Source organism: Ciconia boyciana, chromosome 1 (assembly GCF_034638445.1).
Source record: "Ciconia boyciana chromosome 1, ASM3463844v1, whole genome shotgun sequence".
Classification (NCBI taxonomy): domain Eukaryota; kingdom Metazoa; phylum Chordata; class Aves; order Ciconiiformes; family Ciconiidae; genus Ciconia; species Ciconia boyciana.
In genome coordinates, this window is record NC_132934.1 from 173,388,481 (window position 1) to 173,405,663 (window position 17,183).

The 17,183-nt window shown below is 36.4% G+C and overlaps 1 protein-coding gene across 23 annotated transcripts in view; it reads left to right on the top strand.

The window, feature by feature from the left end:
• The window catches only part of MYCBP2 (MYC binding protein 2), a 209,376-nt gene that overhangs the window by 156,055 nt on the left and 36,138 nt on the right, over positions 1-17,183 (top strand). For 16 of the 23 annotated variants that reach the window (XR_012040402.1, XM_072850013.1, XM_072850015.1 and 13 more), the window contains 4 exons: positions 1,903-2,088; positions 12,038-13,681; positions 15,530-15,699; positions 16,514-16,758. Coding sequence is in view for 22 of the 23 variants with exons in the window: in XM_072850013.1 (XP_072706114.1) it covers positions 1,903-2,088; positions 12,038-13,681; positions 15,530-15,699; positions 16,514-16,758 (2,245 nt within the window). In the remaining variant the exon portion in view is untranslated. The remainder of the gene's footprint in view (positions 1-1,902; positions 2,089-12,037; positions 13,682-15,529; positions 15,700-16,513; positions 16,759-17,183) is intronic. The other 7 variants (XM_072850019.1, XM_072850020.1, XM_072850035.1 and 4 more) reach the window with 3 other exon arrangements.

Sequence of the window (17,183 nt, forward strand, 5' to 3'; positions counted from 1 at the left end):
ATTTTATATGCATTATTTTCTCGACATACCCTCAAGCTGTGATGTTTAGTGCAAGTGAGCAACTCAGCTAGATGACTTTATTCATTCTGTGTACTGTAATTCCTTCTGAATTGCCGAGGAGTGGAGAGTTGTTGGCAACTATATTGAAAGAATAATGATATTACTTCCCCAAAAATAGAATTCTTCAGCTGTATCATTACTTTATATACAGTCTTTTTGCATTCTCAGGTCTAAGAAGCTTTGAGTTTTGTGGAAAATAAAAAAAACTGAAGGCACAAGCACAATCCGTTAGGGGAATTTCTCAATGAAGCAGTTCTTTTGGGGGTGCTTGTTTGTCAAAAGAACTTCTGTAGGGATGCACTAGTTTCAATGAAAATTCAGTCACCTTCTATGAGCATTTCAAACTGCTGGTCAAATGTAAAGATCCCCATGTAATAGGCCTGTGTTTACAGTACTTCCTGCGAAGCAGAAGACATAACTCCCACAATCATTCCGTTTGATTTAGCTATGTCTTCTCTATTCCAGCCTTCTACATTGCAGGCAAGTCTTTAATATTCTCATGAATGGCCCTACCTCCCTCCATATTTAATTACTGTGGTCAGATGACTTTCAACCTCTTCTCAGATGTTATTCCCTTTAAAATAATTACTCGTGTTAGGAAATAGGCCTGTCATATTTAAGAATACTAGTGTTTTGTCAAGCATGTCAATCAATTCTGGGTTATTAAGGTAGGAACAATTGCTGCCCAAGTACTGATTCCAATATTTTTTAGGTATACTACTTCCAAAACAGTGGAATAAAATTGATTTATTGATACGTGTGGATGATTAATTAGAAAGGTGTTCCAGCTATTTTCTGGTATTTTTGTTCTCTAAAATTTGAAAACAAAATACCAAGAAAATAAGTGCAAAATTTAATTTTGGAGTTCTTGGGTAATACGGAGTTCCATACACCCACCAATCTTTCTCCAATTCCATGAAAAGACAATTGATAATCGCCCAAAAATGTTGTAAATTCAGTGACTTGTAAATTCTGTATTAGCTGCTAATTTTTGTACTAGGATTTCTAGAATACTGTCAAAATTATATGAATTTGCAGAATAAAGTGACGCTGTTAGGATTTTGGTTGCTGATGGTTCAAATCTGAGATGCTCTCAAACTCTTGCTGTCTCCCAGCTCATATTGCTAAGTATACTTCAAGTTATAACATGGTGTGATAAATTCTGCCTTCTTACTGTAGGCTTCATGTATTTCTAATGCTCCCATAGTTTTTTGAGAATTGGCATTCAGAAATTGAAACTCTATTTTTAACATGCTGGTTTTTTGAAGGCCTTAATTTGCCTTACAACAAATGTATGTAGTTCTTCAGAAAACCAGTTCCAGTTCCTAAGTGGTACTTACTTTTTTTTTAATTATCTTCAATCTGATCTTGAAAAACAGCATGACAGAATACTTTTAAAGATATTTGCAAAAACGAGCAAATATTTACCAAAGCCTTGGCACAGAAATACACTTGCCAAAGCCTAATTACATGTTGTCTTTCCCTTCTCATCAGTTTTTTCTAATCTTTTTCTGCATGTTCTGTTGCATGTGTGTATTGTAAATGCTAGGGATTTCTGTTTTTAATTTGGCTGCTCTTCATTTTTTAGCAAGGCAAACATAAATCTCTATTTTGAAATGTTTTAAATAATTGCCATCGAATATCCATGATTCTTAAAAACCCTTCATGTACTTCTTAGTAATTTTATTGCCATGCATGGAATGAGATTTTTATGTTTAGCCGCAACCAGAGTTGTATGTGGCTAAATAATATTTATGAGCTTTCTCTATTATTATCATTTAAACTTTAATTGAACACCATTTTACTCTGCCTTTCTGGAGAATGACAAGTAACAGGTTGTAGTTTTGACTGTTTTGCCCACTACAGGTGACCAACTGAGTGCCATACTGAATTCCATTCAGTCACGGCCAAATCTCCCAGCTCCTTCCATCTTTGATCAAGCTGCAAAACCTCCCTCTTCCCTAGTCCACAGTCCATTTGTGTTCGGACAGCCCCTTTCCTTCCAGCAGCCTCAGCCACAGCTTCAGAGTAAGTTTGTCAGCCTTACCTGCCTCATCAGTCCATTTCTGCAGCTTTGACATTGCTGTTCTCAGTTGCTTACCAGCTACTAATCATCCCTCAGTGCACCTTTCTGGTTTTGTTTTGTCAAGTTTTTCATGATTCAGAAGCATGTGAGGTAATGCTCCTAAAGAAGTATACTTATTCAACTTTAATTTCTATATTGACAATATTTTGCTTTTGTATGTGTTCTGCAGTGTAGATAAGTCATGAAAGTGCTTTTCCAATATTGTATGCAACTCTGGGTTTATAATTAAGGTAAATATTTTATACAGTACAAAATGTTGATAATTCTTTTAACATCAAAAATGTACTGCAGTAAATGCATAGTTATTAAATTTTCTTACCTCCTAAGTTCCTATTTTTGTCATCACTCCTAACTTTAGGGATGTAGCTGGACAGTGGGAATAACTTGGCACTACTTGTAGGAAAGGCTTTGCTAGTTTTCTGTTGAGTGCTCATAGGATTGGCATGGACATGAAAGTTTGCACCTAGAGGTGAATAGCAGTTAACCTGATTACTGATGGGGGGACAGAAAACTGTTTAGTTTTTGATTAATGAAAAATAAAAGCTCAGCATTCATGATGGATAGCAGATATTGCAGTAAATTATTCCTTAATATATGGAACAGGTATGGCATGGGTCACAGGAATACTAGTCTTCTCCTATCTCCCGTAAACTGCCCTTCAGAAGTGCCTCAGTTTTTTCTTGTGGGACCCTGTCAGTCAGCTCATTCTCTATGTCTATGCAGTCCTGGATCTATCCAGCTCAGCTTATTGAAGTGACAGTGAAGTGCTTCATGTGAGAACTAGATTAAAATATCTAATTCACTTTTATAAAGACTGTCAGAAATGTTCTGATAGTGATCTTCTGTACTTATGATGGACTTAAACCAATGTCCTGAAAGCAGAATATTCCAAAACCTACTCAGATAAAACAGCTGATTGCCAGTGGCATCAGTTCACTGTCATTGAGAATTTGTCAATTGTATATTCTTTCCCATCACTTTTAGTTTTCTTCTCTTGTTCAGAGTAGTAAAGTCAGAGTTTCTTATTCCACTTTGCATAAGAAATAACCCTAATTGTCTTATTTCAAACTTCAGATGATTTGTCCTTTAGCATTTAGATCTGTATTGTATGAAAAGAAAAGCTGTCAACATTTTTTATTGGCTGCCCAACAAGATCTTGCTTAATGGATTTGCCTATCCAACAGATGTAGATAAACTGTATTCAGTAAGCTACATCCATGGTTTGTGTTTTAATAAGGATCCCTGATTCAAAAGGAAGCCTTTTTTGTCAGACAGGGGGAGCACTGGTAGTCTACCAAATAAAATAATAACAAAACTGGAAAAATTTTTCAAGTTTGTGTCTGATTTGGGATCTTAGCTTAGTATAAGATCTCAACCAGTATGGTTATTTGCCCTTCCAGCAGGGCAAAAATCATCAACCAGAACTGGTATACTGTTGCACTAACTGTGATTTGATACAAGGGCTTTCTTCCAAACAGTTTATTATCTAATTTAACATTTGATGCAAATAAGGTAAATTACGCATAAAGGAGAGAAATACTAACATTTTTCTTTTCACTATCAAAATTTAAGAACTGGGGGGAGGGGATTTCGTGTTCGAACTTCCTTAGTCTTTTGCAAATTTGTTAATCCTCCATTTACAAGTTCATCCAAATTCAGAATATTGTCAGGGAGGCCCATAAGACTATATTCATGTGTTTGTTCATTTAATAGTCAAGGAAATGATCGGAGATATTTGAAACTTAAATAAGACTCTCTAGATTAAAGATTTTATTTTAAGCAATTTTTCTGTTATTGCTATATTTCTTGAAACTTTACATATTAGAAAGTAATGGATTAATTTGCAATATAAGATTAATTAGAATAGCAAGGCATATATGCAATAAAAATATTTAGACTGAAAAGTTATATTTGGGTCGAATTCTGCTGTGTGGTTTTTAATCTGTGTTCAGTGCTGATGCAGCTATAATAGAACTGTAACAGAAACTCATTTTAAGTATGTCATTTTCATTCATTATTTCCAAAGCACTTTATAGCCTCCTGTTATCAAACATGTAATCACAAATTAAATCCATTAAACAACATATACCAAGGCTCCATATCAAGTCACTTGGATTTTTGCCCTAGACACGCTTCAAATGATGTGCTCTGTCCTTAAGTGCTTCCTGCAGTAAATTTAGATCTAAAAATTAAAATGAATGTTTATAGTCAATAACTGCTATATTTAAGGGACTAATGATAGTCTAATAGTTGAAAGAAGTTGTGCCAGCCTAGATTTCCATGGCTGCAGAGGTTATATACTAAATACCGGGTTTGATTGAAAGTCTACCTAAATAGTTTAGTTCTACCACTTTCTGTTCTTCCTCAGATATCTGTCCTCCTGGGGAGAAATTTTATTTGGAAGCATGGTTCTGAGGAAAGTTAGGATCATGCTGAATGTCCTCTAGAATTATTTCCTTAATTTACGTTTTTATAATAGGAAGAAAAATGTTGGCCTGATTATAAAACATACTCTGTGCCAGTAACAGGTTGTAGTTTTTCTTTAGAAGAGTTTGTAGCTAGCTCTTCTTCCTGAGGAATGGTTTGGGGGGGAGGGGGAGGTGGTTTCCAAATTTGGTTTCCAAATTCATTTGGGGAAGAGGGAAAGGGCTTGTCACAAACTTTTATTTTCTGATACAGTGTCTGGTTATTTTGTTGCGGAAATCCTACAGTTTTGGACAACCACTTCCTCAGATATAATGCCTGAAAAAATGAGAGGTGTCTCCGCTATTCTTTTCACATCATAGATAGGTAAACCAACAAGAGTCCTGTGTGTTTTGTCAAAGAATTTGTTACAGAAGGGATATTATAAAAAAGAAGGGGGAACTGTGTTATTCAGTTTTGTGTTATTTGCTAGAACGCTATGAAGGGCTGATTGTTCTGTCCTACTTCCTTTGCTAATTTTCACACATGGTCACACAAGGGAAAAAAGCTGAGAAATAGTTTTCTTTTTCATGGTGACAGGCAAAATTAAGATGCTTTTGTCATGTATTTTAGTTCTTTGTCAGTCTTTTATGCAGCTGAAAGTCCAAAAAAGCTAGAAGAGATGGCATAACCTACCTAGAGTTCAGGAACAGCTGTATTGACTTGGAATCTTAACAAGGATTTTTTTCCAGAAAGAGCACAAGTTTATGTATGTTTCTTCCTTGATTATTTCAACAAACCAGTCTGTAATTGCTCCAGCCTGAGCATGCTTGTGTCCGAGAAGTTCGTAAGATCATCACTAACAGATTTGCTCAGGACAGCAACCTCCCAGAGCTGCAAGATTATTACTGGTTGCTTGATTAATTTGTCTCTGAACTTTGTGAAGAGTACAGAAGATTCAAATTTCTGCTTGGATTCCAAGTATAGGTGAAGTGTGGAAACATAGAGGGTCAAGGAATATCTTGTTTCTCAGCTGTCAGCAATGTGGTCATAAACTCCCTAGACGTGACAAGTCAGGGAGGCAAGATCTTGCTATGCTGTCCAGCATCAGTTACCAAAATTTCACAATTGGCTGTTGAACTCTGAACTTGGGGATGGAAGTTTGAGACCTTGCAGTCACCAATGTTAGACCTTTATGCCATGTTTCCTCACATCTGAGTTGCTATTGCAAAAGAAGAACAGATTTATAGGCTGAAGAGGCTTTGGACCCCCCTTGTTAGCCTCATTTGTCACATTCTCCCTCTTTCACTGCAGCCCTGGCAGCTCACTTAACAGCTGCACAGCACAGCTACTGCTTCCTGATGCATCTCAGTCCAGGCAGAAGCTGCAGTGCTGAGCTGCTGTTCAGTACACCCATAATCTCCTGTTAGGCTGCTGCTTTGCCAATTTGTGCTGCAGAGCTGCAATCCAGCATATGGTCCCACAGTATATGATCAGACCCTACCATTTGTGTCAGGAGTTCCTTGCCCCTTTATTATTGTGCTACCACTTTCTTTTTCGTTTTGTTCCTTTCCTTTCTAGGTGCTAGTTACAGAGCATTTAGAACCACTGGCTTTGCCTGCAGTGCTTCTATCCACATTTCCTAAACTGTGGAGGGGGCACAAAAGGCCAGCACGCATTTGGAGCACGTAACCCTTCTAGGTAGTGTTTCAGTAAAGTGAAGGGAGAGAATATCCTTTACCAAGCACACTGATCTCTTCCATGTCATGCTGAAATGACTTAATTGTCACGCGAAGCAGCCAGAGAGTATTGCTTTCGCTGTTTTTTCAGATTCTGCGTGCCGCCAAAGCATCATTCCTGAAAATTTGAGCTAGTAAGTTAAATGGTTTCATACCCTAGGCTTTACAGATCTGATAATTAAAGATACCTATGAAGCATACATTTGTCCAGGTCAATCCAAAACCATCCCTGGGGGACTGGTATTGTAAAGTTTGGAGGGAGAGCACAAATTGTGTCAAGCTTTATTTTAGAAATAAATTTGGCTTATCACATCTTCAAAAATTGTAGTTACAAATTATAAAATTATAGAATCTTTTTATCTACCCTTCTAGCACAGGAATACTTCTTTCAATTAATAAACTTAAGTGGCTCAAGTATTGGTGCTCCAAACCCTACCTTTGGGTAATGAACATTGCTACTATTTTTCTAATGATACTGCGTTTCAGCTTTTGCTTCATTCATTCACTCGTTCCCCTACTATAACAGTATCTAATACTTTTCTCCCTTTTTGATATTTAATATTCAAACATTTGTTGACTTCAATGTATTCTTTTACTTCTGAAAAAAAAAAAGAAGAGTCCTTGTCCAACTGTCAGTATGGCATTTGGCATTTTCAGGATGTGAAAAAAGATACATTGATTGCAGTGCTTGAGGAAGTTCAGCTAACAACCATTTTGTAGCTTCCATGTCAATAACAGCGAGCGTGAGAGGAATGCATTCTTTTTGAAGAGGCATCCATTGCTTAGGCAAAAGGGCAAAAGCAGGTCAGTGCTTTCCTTCATCATCATGCAGAAAAGCAGTGGCATTTCAGAAGAAACTTTAACTTATCTCCACTCTCCAGAGGCATTTTACCAGTCTGTTTTAGAGTTTTAAAAAGACCAATGTGGACTAGTTGGTGGTATGTCATGCATCCTGGATTGGCTTACTACTGTTTCCTCAGAGGAAGTAGGCATGGCTGTTTGAAGATTGCATCCTGCTGTAGGACTTGAACTGCTTCTTATGTCTCCATATTGTGTAGCTGTTGAAGCTAGAGCTATTTCCATGTTTAAGGAAAGAATGTGACTGAATATACGCTGTCATATTCAAATGTGATCTGAGACAGAGCTTGCTTACCTGTCTTTTGAAGTCTTTCTAGTCTTTGCGGATTATTAAAAAAGCAGGAATCCTGACCACAAAGCTGGTCCCTGTGACTGACCACTTATCCTGGATAGACATACATTGTTTGCCAAGGCAGCAAGGAGATTATGTGGGAAACTCATTCTCTTCAACCCACAGTCCCCTTGAAATGATTGAGAAGCAGGACAGTGTTCAACATAAGCTAGATTACAACATTATAAAATGTAAGTATTCTCAGAGATAGAATAAAGCAAAAATGTGCATTCATGAAATTGGGTTTCGTACAGATTTTCATTTAATTATTCATAGACTAGAACGCTCATATATCAAATTGATATTTTTAGGCTTGTATTTACAGAATTGTTCCTCCACTGCTACTTTGTGTTCCTAATGTCTTTTTCTGCTTTTTGCCTTTAAAAATTGGTGGAATGACTTCCGTCTACTCAGAAGGAATACAGCTAGTATTGGATCTCTGCAAAGCATTTGTAGGCATCAAAGTGGGTAATACCATCCTTAAATGTATGCTAATACTGGATTGAGAAAATAGAGATTATTTTCTTGTTTTAAAGAATGGAGTTCTTACTTCAACCATGTGGGAACACCTTATTGTAGAGTCTGTAGACTCCTTCTCATTGCTTTAGATAGGGTTTTTAATATATTCATGTGCACAACTCAGTGAATGTAGTACCAGACAAAAAGATGTCTTAAGCAGTGCAGGAATTAAAATAACTTATTTTCCATATACTTGTCATCTTCCATTTGTACAAAAGGGGGTCTCTAAAACAAAGCATCTTCTAACATATACAATTTCTTTAAAATTATTAAAGCCGCAAGAATTAGACTTACTTTTTTTCTAAAGGAAGGAATAGGAATTGGAATTAGAATTAAAAACAACGTTATAGGAAAGTAAAATGAGAGACTTGAAACTAAAATTCTCTACTGTTACCTCACTCCAGATTTCATTTGGAACTGTACCTCTAACGGATTTGGTGTCAGTAGACCCTATGCTGAAATTATCTTGGCTTGTATCAGAATTTAACTTTGGTTTTTTTTCTTAAGGCAAAATTATTTTTAAGGGTTGATACAGATTTGTTTTCATGTCTGTACTGTTTGATAGAAACTGTTCTACTGATAGTTATGTCTCTTAATAGTATTGAGAAACTAAACGTTACATTACACACATGCAGTTTTTCAAAAAGTTACATTATTGGGGTGCATTCAGATTTGAAAGCAGATAGTTTTGATGGATTTAAAATATTTTTCTTCATTCTTTCCAGTGATTAGTGAGACTTTCCAACACAAACATCTAGGTGTTCTCTAATTTTCTGAAAAGGATGTGAGAACTGGTCATCTAGAAGTCCATATTGCAGTTTTAAATAATTAATCTCTGAATGCGTAGATTAAAAGATCACATTTAAAACCAGAGTTCAGTTGAAAACTAGATACTATTTTTATAATAAATGATAAATCTCATTAGCTAGTCTACACATACTACATTTTTAGTTCTTAGAAACTAATACTGAAATCACAGAAGATCTTTTATTCTTTTAAAATTTACATCAGGGAAAACATCTTGAAGTAACTGTTTCATTTAAAACTAAGGTAGGAGTCTAAACAATGAATTCAGAATACTTAACAAAAAGGAGATGCATATCATTTGAAATGCTTGGTTTTATCTTTACTGCTTTTTCCATTGAATCTGTGCTGCTTCTGTGCAACTGTTTTCCGCTGTAGAAACTCCATCCTGCTGCCTTGCTTCTCGTGAGCGTATTTACAAAACTAGTGATGTAGCTGGGCCTGCCTCTGCTATTTCATCTCTCTCTCACAAACTCAAGGGTGGGTATGCATGCCAACATAGCAAGGTTATTCAGATTTTACATTCAATTTTTTTTTTCTCCTTCCATTCATTTTCATTTCATTCACTTAAATACTGTTTTGAAAGTAAACGTTCAAGTTTGGTATTTGTTGGGAGCTTGTTTGACATAACTATTCAGTGTTGCCTTCCTGAGTTGCAGCAACTTTATGATATGTGATCTAGATATCTCTTACTGCTTTGTAAACAGAAAGGTGACTGTTAATCTAATCTCATAACACCTGTTTTCAAACAATAAGCAAATGAAATATGGAAAAAAAGGGGAAAAAATATATGGTGGTGGTGGGGTTTTTTTGTTGTTTACAGATAAAGCAGTTTGCTACATGATTCTGCAGTTTTTCTTTTTGGGGATTTTTTTTTTTGTGCTGATAGAATGCTAATTAGGATTATTTACCTGTATATCTACAAATCCATTCCTTTGTTTTTAAAAACATAAAATATTTTTTTATTGCTGGAAGCTCCTGTTAAGCTATGCCTTTCAGAAGCAGTTTTGTTTTATAATGTCTTCTTGCTTGATATTCATTAGTCATGCATATACTTTGAATTTGATACATGGCTGAATGGTTTACAGTGGTTTATGTCTTCTTAAGACTATTGTTGTCTTTTCACTATTTTTTCCTTTATAAGGAACTCTGTAAAAGGTTCTCTAGATTGTTTTCTCATCTGTCAAACCTTAAATTCATCTTTTTTATTTGTTTTTGGGGGAAGTGTGTATAAAATAATTATGACTTACATTTCTGAATTCATATATCACAAAGTAGACATCTCAAAATAGCTCATCAGTGGAACTGGTGAATAACGGAGCTGGCATGAACAAAATGCTTGGACTGATATTTAAGAAACTTTTTTTTCTTTTAGCAAGAACAATAATTTTGTAAACCATGATGTACCACGCTATTTCTTCCCTTCTTTTTCCACCTTCCCTTCCCTTCCCCCCCGCCCGCCAAAAAAATGTAGAACTCATAAGAAAAAATAATAAAACCAAAGGACTCTCAACATTGTTTATGATGATGTTTGAGGTGTTCTCATTATATTCTACTGTTCACATTTGGCATATTGTTCCTGAATATAGACAAAATATTTCTTCTCTGCCTGGAGAAGTATGAACTCCTACCATGTCCTGGGAAGTAGGAGTCCCAGGAGAGTGCCCTAACCTTCAAGCTTGTTAAATATTCTAATATAGGTATCCTTCACTTTTTCCTTTTGCTGTTTGTTTTATTATAAGTTCCTTAAATATGGAGGTAGCAAAATAATAAGAATTGTTTTGTAACCTGAGGAAACATCTGGGTTGCTAGACTTTGCTCCAAAAAATACATTTGTTTTTGTATTGTGAGAGGTAACAGTAGCAGAAAAACTGAGATCACTCTGTGCTTCTATATATTTTCTAGCACAGGGATAAGGCTTCATGGCTGGGAACTGAAAGAAGTTGGTTCAGATCCCATAATGCAGAAGGAAGTGAACACAGATTTCTCACCTTCCCAGATGACTGCCTATCGTCTCTGTTCCCATTAGAAATCAAGGTCCAAATTTGCAAATATTCTCTGATGAATTGAAACTTTATTTTTTTGACAAATAGTTGTTTCCCCAAAAAAGTACCCAGACCAGTGGAATTAACCTTTTAGTGTCTAGAAAAGTAAAATAATCCAAAGTACTGTGGCCTAATTCTACAAGCCTTACAAGAGAAACTCCTTCATGTTTAACTAATGAAAACCCATTCAAATCAGAACGACTTACCTATGCATTCAAGACTTTGCAGTGTAATGCTTTGTGGAGAGACAGTTATATTTAATTCACGATTGCTGCCTTGCTTGCCAGTAACTTCAACATTGCATGTCTTAATTTTCAAAATACAGTTCTGCAAGAGGGACTGAGTGTGTTCACAGCATTATTAGAAGCAGATTGCCTAATATACTTATTTGCATATACTTGTTTTGCATGTGTTTATATTAAGCTGCCCATAGTTTTTATATTTCTGTGGATTAATACATGTATGAAGTCAACGTGCATAGGAATAAGAAATTACTGCATCAAAATAAAAGGACATCATAGACCAGAGCTGATGGTTTAGCATAGTGGTTGAAAAAGGTGGGGTTTTGGGGTTTTTTTAGTAGGTTGTGTTCTGGTAGCAGAACATTGATAGTTTGTGGTCTTAAAAAGGTGGATACCTCAGATTATCAATGTGAATTATTTTAAGCATGTTTCTAAGCCTTTTACCCAATTTGCCTTATAGCTGTATTTACTTCCTACACTTCCTGACTTTTGAGCATTAAAGAAAATAAACCTGGTAGTACACTTGATCTTTCCACAAGTCTCTTGTTGCAGTCAGGCTGACACACATAGAGATAATACATAAATAATCATTGGTTTCTGTTGCAACTGTGGTAAACTTAGTTAACTCCTGGCATTTTACCTAAGGATGTAAATTGTGCTTCCTTTACTAGTGTTTTGTGGAAATAGTGGACTGTGCCTTTTGATACCTCCATAGTAGTGTTTTCTCTGTAAATATTTCCTAACACTTGTTTGTATGTATCTTTGGGAGAAGAAATGTATTGAAAATATTCTAGTGGAAAAACATTCCCTTTATATTTCCTTTCATTTTGATGTGAACGGAAGCATGTGTTTGAATTTTATCTTGTGTTCAGATCTTTAATCCTTGTTTTGTATTATTAAAGGTATCACTGTCAAAACATAGTAATTTAATTATAAAATATACTAAACAGGTGACCGAATGAATTTCACAGGAGCTGCTAGACCAATCTCTCCAGCAGGAAAATCAGACATGTCATCAAAACACAGAGCTGACTGCAGATCACCCAAGCTTGATGTGCGAATGAATAGAGCTGCTGCTGACCAGAAGAAACCCAGGAATACAGAAGGCTTATCTGCCAGTGAGTCTCTTATGCTGAAATCAGATGCCGCAAAATTGCGGTCAGACTCTCACAGCAGGTCTTTGTCTCCAAATCATAACACTCTGCAAACACTAAAAACCGATGGAAGAACAACTACCGGTCTGAGAGCTGAATCTCCAGGGCCAGGTACCCGGTCATCTTCTCCAAAGACAAAGACACTTACAGCCGTTAGATCTGGTGCTAGTTCTCCACGATCCTCATCACCCCATGACAAAACTCTACCTCAGAAAGCTTCATCCCCTGTAAAAACAAAGCTTGATCCTCCTCGAGAACGATCCAAATCAGATTCTTACACATTAGATCCAGACACCCTTCGCAAAAAGAAAGTACCACTAACCGAACCCTTAAGAGGGAGGTCCACTTCACCCAAACCAAAAATTATTCCAAAAGATGGAAAACCTGTTACAGAAACTGAAAATAGAGCTCCTTCCCCTCATGTCGTACAAGAAAATCTTCACAGTGAGGTTGTTGAAGTATGTACTTCAAGTACTTTAAAAACTAACAGCATTACAGATAGCACCTGTGAAGACAACACAGAATTCAGAAGTCTGGATGATGGTTCTAATAAAGTTCATTTCAGCATAGGAAAAGCACCACTGAAAGATGAGCAAGACATGAGAGCATCTCCAAAAGTGAGCCGTAAATGTGCTGGTAGGCACACAAGACCCAAAAAGGAAAAATCCAGCTTTCTTTTCAAAGGAGATGGCTCCAAGCCTGTAGAGCCTGCCAAGCAAGCAATGTCACCTTCCGTTGCAGAATGTGCTAGAGCTGTATTTGCTGCATTTCTTTGGCACGAAGGAATAGTTCATGATGCTATGGCTTGTTCATCTTTTTTGAAGTTTAATCCAGAACTGTCCAAAGAGCATGCACCAATACGAAGCAGTCTTACTCAGCAACCTGCAGAGGAAAAAGAAACCAAGTTAAAAAATAGACATTCATTGGAAATATCATCTGCTCTTAACATGTTCAACATCTCACCTCATGGACCAGATATATCTAAAATGGGTAGCATCAATAAAAACAAAGTCCTCTCAATGTTAAAAGAACCACCTCTGCATGAAAAGTGTGAGGATGGAAAAACTGAAACTACCTCTTTTGAAACATCTAGTCATCACACGATGAAATCCAAGTCTCCTCTTCCATTAACACTGCAGCACTTGGTAGCTTTTTGGGAAGATATTTCTCTAGCAACTATTAAAGCAGCTTCCCAAAACATGATTTTTCCAAGTCCTGGTTCTTGTGCAGTGTTAAAGAAGAAGGAAAGTGACAAAGATAACAAGAAAACAAAAAAAGAGAAAAAGAAAAAAGAGAAGGTTGAGACAAGGCCAAGGGGAAATCTTTTTGGCGAGATGGCTCAGCTTGCAGTGGGAGGACCTGAAAAAGACACCATCTGTGAGTTGTGTGGAGAATCCCATCCATATCCAGTGACTTACCACATGAGACAAGCTCATCCAGGTAAGATAACATATTTTTTAATTCCCGTGTCCATCTGTAAAATATATTGCACACACACATTTTGGTATTAGTTACTGTTAGACAAGACAGCCTAACGTATTTTCATAACATTTTAATACGGTTCACTATATAAGCTAAATTAAAACTTAGAAACACTTACTTGCAACTTGTGTAATTAATTTTAAGTAGTTACGGATCTGAGCTTTCAAAGATGCTGAAGAAAGTTGTTTGAAACAAGGCCAAAACAATGAGCTGACTTTACAGTAGCTCTTCAGAAACATGCCATTTGTTACACTTTAGGACTTGAAACTGTGCTGAGAAAATTGGGAATAAAATTAAAAATATGAGATTGGTCAATTAGAGTTTCTATGTTGCCAAAAGTTTTCTATTACTATTCTACAGTGAACAGTAGAAAACTTTTATTTATCTGCTGTGTCAGCACTGGGTATCAGTGACTTAATTTTTTTGGTTTAAAATGTATCTGGAAAAAAAAAAAAATCCAGTTAGATTCTCTAGACAATTTGTATTGTAAAATACAACCCAAGTCTGCTATTTTGTCTCTGTGCGGGTCCCTGAATGTTTTTTCAGGAGTTTGTTTAATTTTAGGAAAATGAGGTAAATCAGGGCTAGCTAGGCATTATCTTAGCTAGTCAACTGAGTTGAAAAGATATTGTCCTGGTTTTGGCTGGGATAGAGTTAATTTTTTTCCTAGTAGCTGGTATAGTGCTGTGTTTTGGATTTAGTATGAGAGTATTGTTGATAACTAAACCATCAGTGTGTTGTTGCTAAGCAGTGCTTACACTGGGCAAGGACTTTTCAGCTTCCCATGCTCTGCCAGGTGCACAAGAAGCTGGGAGGGGGCACAGCCAGGACAGCTGACCCCAACTGGCCAAAGGGCTATTCCAGACCATATGGCGTCATGCTCAGTATAGAAACTGGGGGAGCTGGCTGGGGAGCAGCGATTGCTGTTCGAGGACGGGCTGGGCGTCGATCGGTGGGTGGTGAGCAGTTGCATCACTTGTGGGTTGTTTTTTTTCCCTTGAGTTTTGTCCCCGTCGTCTGCCCCCCCCCATTGTTTTCCTTTTCATTACTACTACTATTACGATTATTATTGTTCCCCCCAGTTATTAAACTGTTCTTATCTCAACCCACAAGTTTTCTTACTTTTGCTCTTCAGATTCTCTCCCCCATCCCACCAGGGGGAAGGGTGAGTGAGCAGCTGTGTGATGCATAGTTGCTGACTGAAGCTAAACCATGACAGACAATATAGCTAGTAATAAGTAGCCTTGTTAAAGACAAAATTATTTCTGTGTTTTCTAGCTCGTAAACATAACTAATTATTTTGCTAGTTAGTGAAGTTCAGGCTGATGTTGTATGTGCTCTTTGTAGCACTGTATGCAAAGGTAAAGCAAAATTAAGGAGCCTTATTACTCAGCAATTATCAATGCCCTGAATCTTTCTGAGAAACAGTAATGAGCAAACTTCATTCCCTTTCAAGCTTTGTTAGACAGGGGGTAGGTTTTTAATGTTTGTTAAATTATAGATTATGTTGGCTAACATATAATACTGAGTTTACCATCAGTTTGCTGTCTAAATAGGGAGCTGTTGATGCTTTGGACAAGTTCATAATAACTTGAAAACTACAGTGCATTTGGATTCTTTGGATACTGCTGGGACACATGGACATGCACCTTGTTTTTTAATCAGTTCAGAGGAGGAAATTAGGCCAGAAAAACACAAGCATCTTCTTTCCCCCTCTCCATCCCTCTTCTACAGTTATAAATAATATAATAATAATCCTTCTTTTGAAATAACTGTTCCTTTTTTTCATCTTTTTCCCTGATGTAGGTTGTGGCCGTTATGCAGGTGGCCAAGGTTATAACAGCATTGGGCACTTTTGTGGAGGATGGGCTGGTAATTGTGGCGATGGTGGCATTGGAGGAAGCACTTGGTATTTGGTTTGTGATCGATGCAGAGAAAAATATCTCCGTGAAAAGCAAGCAGCAGCAAGAGAGAAGGTATTGCCATTTGTTTCCCATATGTTTAGCGCTCTATCTGCTTAATAGTACTGTGTTCACAACTTGAAAATGAGGTAGGGCCAGTTTAAAAGATACAGAGTTTCAGAATTTTGGAAGGTTTTGGAATATCCACTTATGTCATTGATAGGTTTAAAATAATAAGATAGAAACATTTCTGATTACTTCTGATCAAATTTCTTCCCTTCAGACGGTAGTGTTTTCAAATTTGTAAAGTAATTTTATTTTTTATCCCAATACAACTGCAGCATAGGATGTGGTACCTAATATTTTAAAAGTATGTGTCAGTTTGTTTAACTTTGAATTCTGTTTTATTTGTTTACTGAAATATGAGTACTGTTTTGACTTTTATATGTTTACAGTTTCTTTAATGATCTTAATCATCCAGATCATTGGATACAGATGCCAAACACTGGGCAAGCTAGAGCAATTTTTAATGGGAATGGTACAAATGGTGTTCTTATGTTCATCTTCCATGATCAATTTCAAATTCTTGCTTAAAGTATACAAATATGTTGAGGTTTTAAGATAAGCAGAACAATGCTAATTTAACTTTATTTTTGAAACTAAATTTATTGAAACCTTTTGCACACAAAATTAATCCTGAGGCAAACATTAAAACTTTCAGCTGTTTATTAAAAGTTTGCAAAGTTATGAAAATAACAGAAGTGCCATTTTGTAATAGAAAACATTTAATAACAGGAAAAATCAAGCAACTTCGTTTTAAGTGACATTGTCAGCTTTTCCTGTGATGAAGTATAATTTAAATACACCTTTTTTTTTTTTATTTCCCTAGATTAAACAATCTAGGAGAAAACCAATGCAAGTTAAGACTCCTCGTGCCTTGCCAACTATGGAAGCTCATCAAGTGATTAAAGCCAATGCACTGTATTTGCTGTCGCTGAGTAGTGCTGCTGAGCCCAGTATCCTCTGCTATCACCCTGCAAAAGCATTCCAATCTCAGCTTCCCAGTGTCAAAGAAGGAATTTCTGAAGACTTTCCCATTAAAATGCCATGTCTCTATCTACAGACTTTAGCAAGGTAATTAAAGGAAGTTTATGAATATTGATTTTAATACTTACCTATTTATAGTGTTGGATAAAAATGTGTATATAAACTAAACTAAAATTTGCATAGAAAAATACATATTTTCCTGATTCTCTATGATCGTTGTTCTTCTTTCTCTTCCGTTGCCATGATCTCGTTCAATTTCTTAGCTTGTATTTGCTCATAGTGTCAGATACACCCTGAGTAGCCTTTCGATGCTAAATATTTTTTAACAACAGTTTAGTTTCTGTCCAAAGAATTTAGAATTTCCTGAAGAGTTTAACTTAGTGTGTTAGTAGCAGATGTGTGCTACTCTTCTCTCTTCACAGTTAAAAACAGTAAGAAGGAAACCAGAAGACTTGTGCTTACTTGGTATTTCTAAGAGGATTTCACTGTAGTATCTCATGTTTATGATGGAT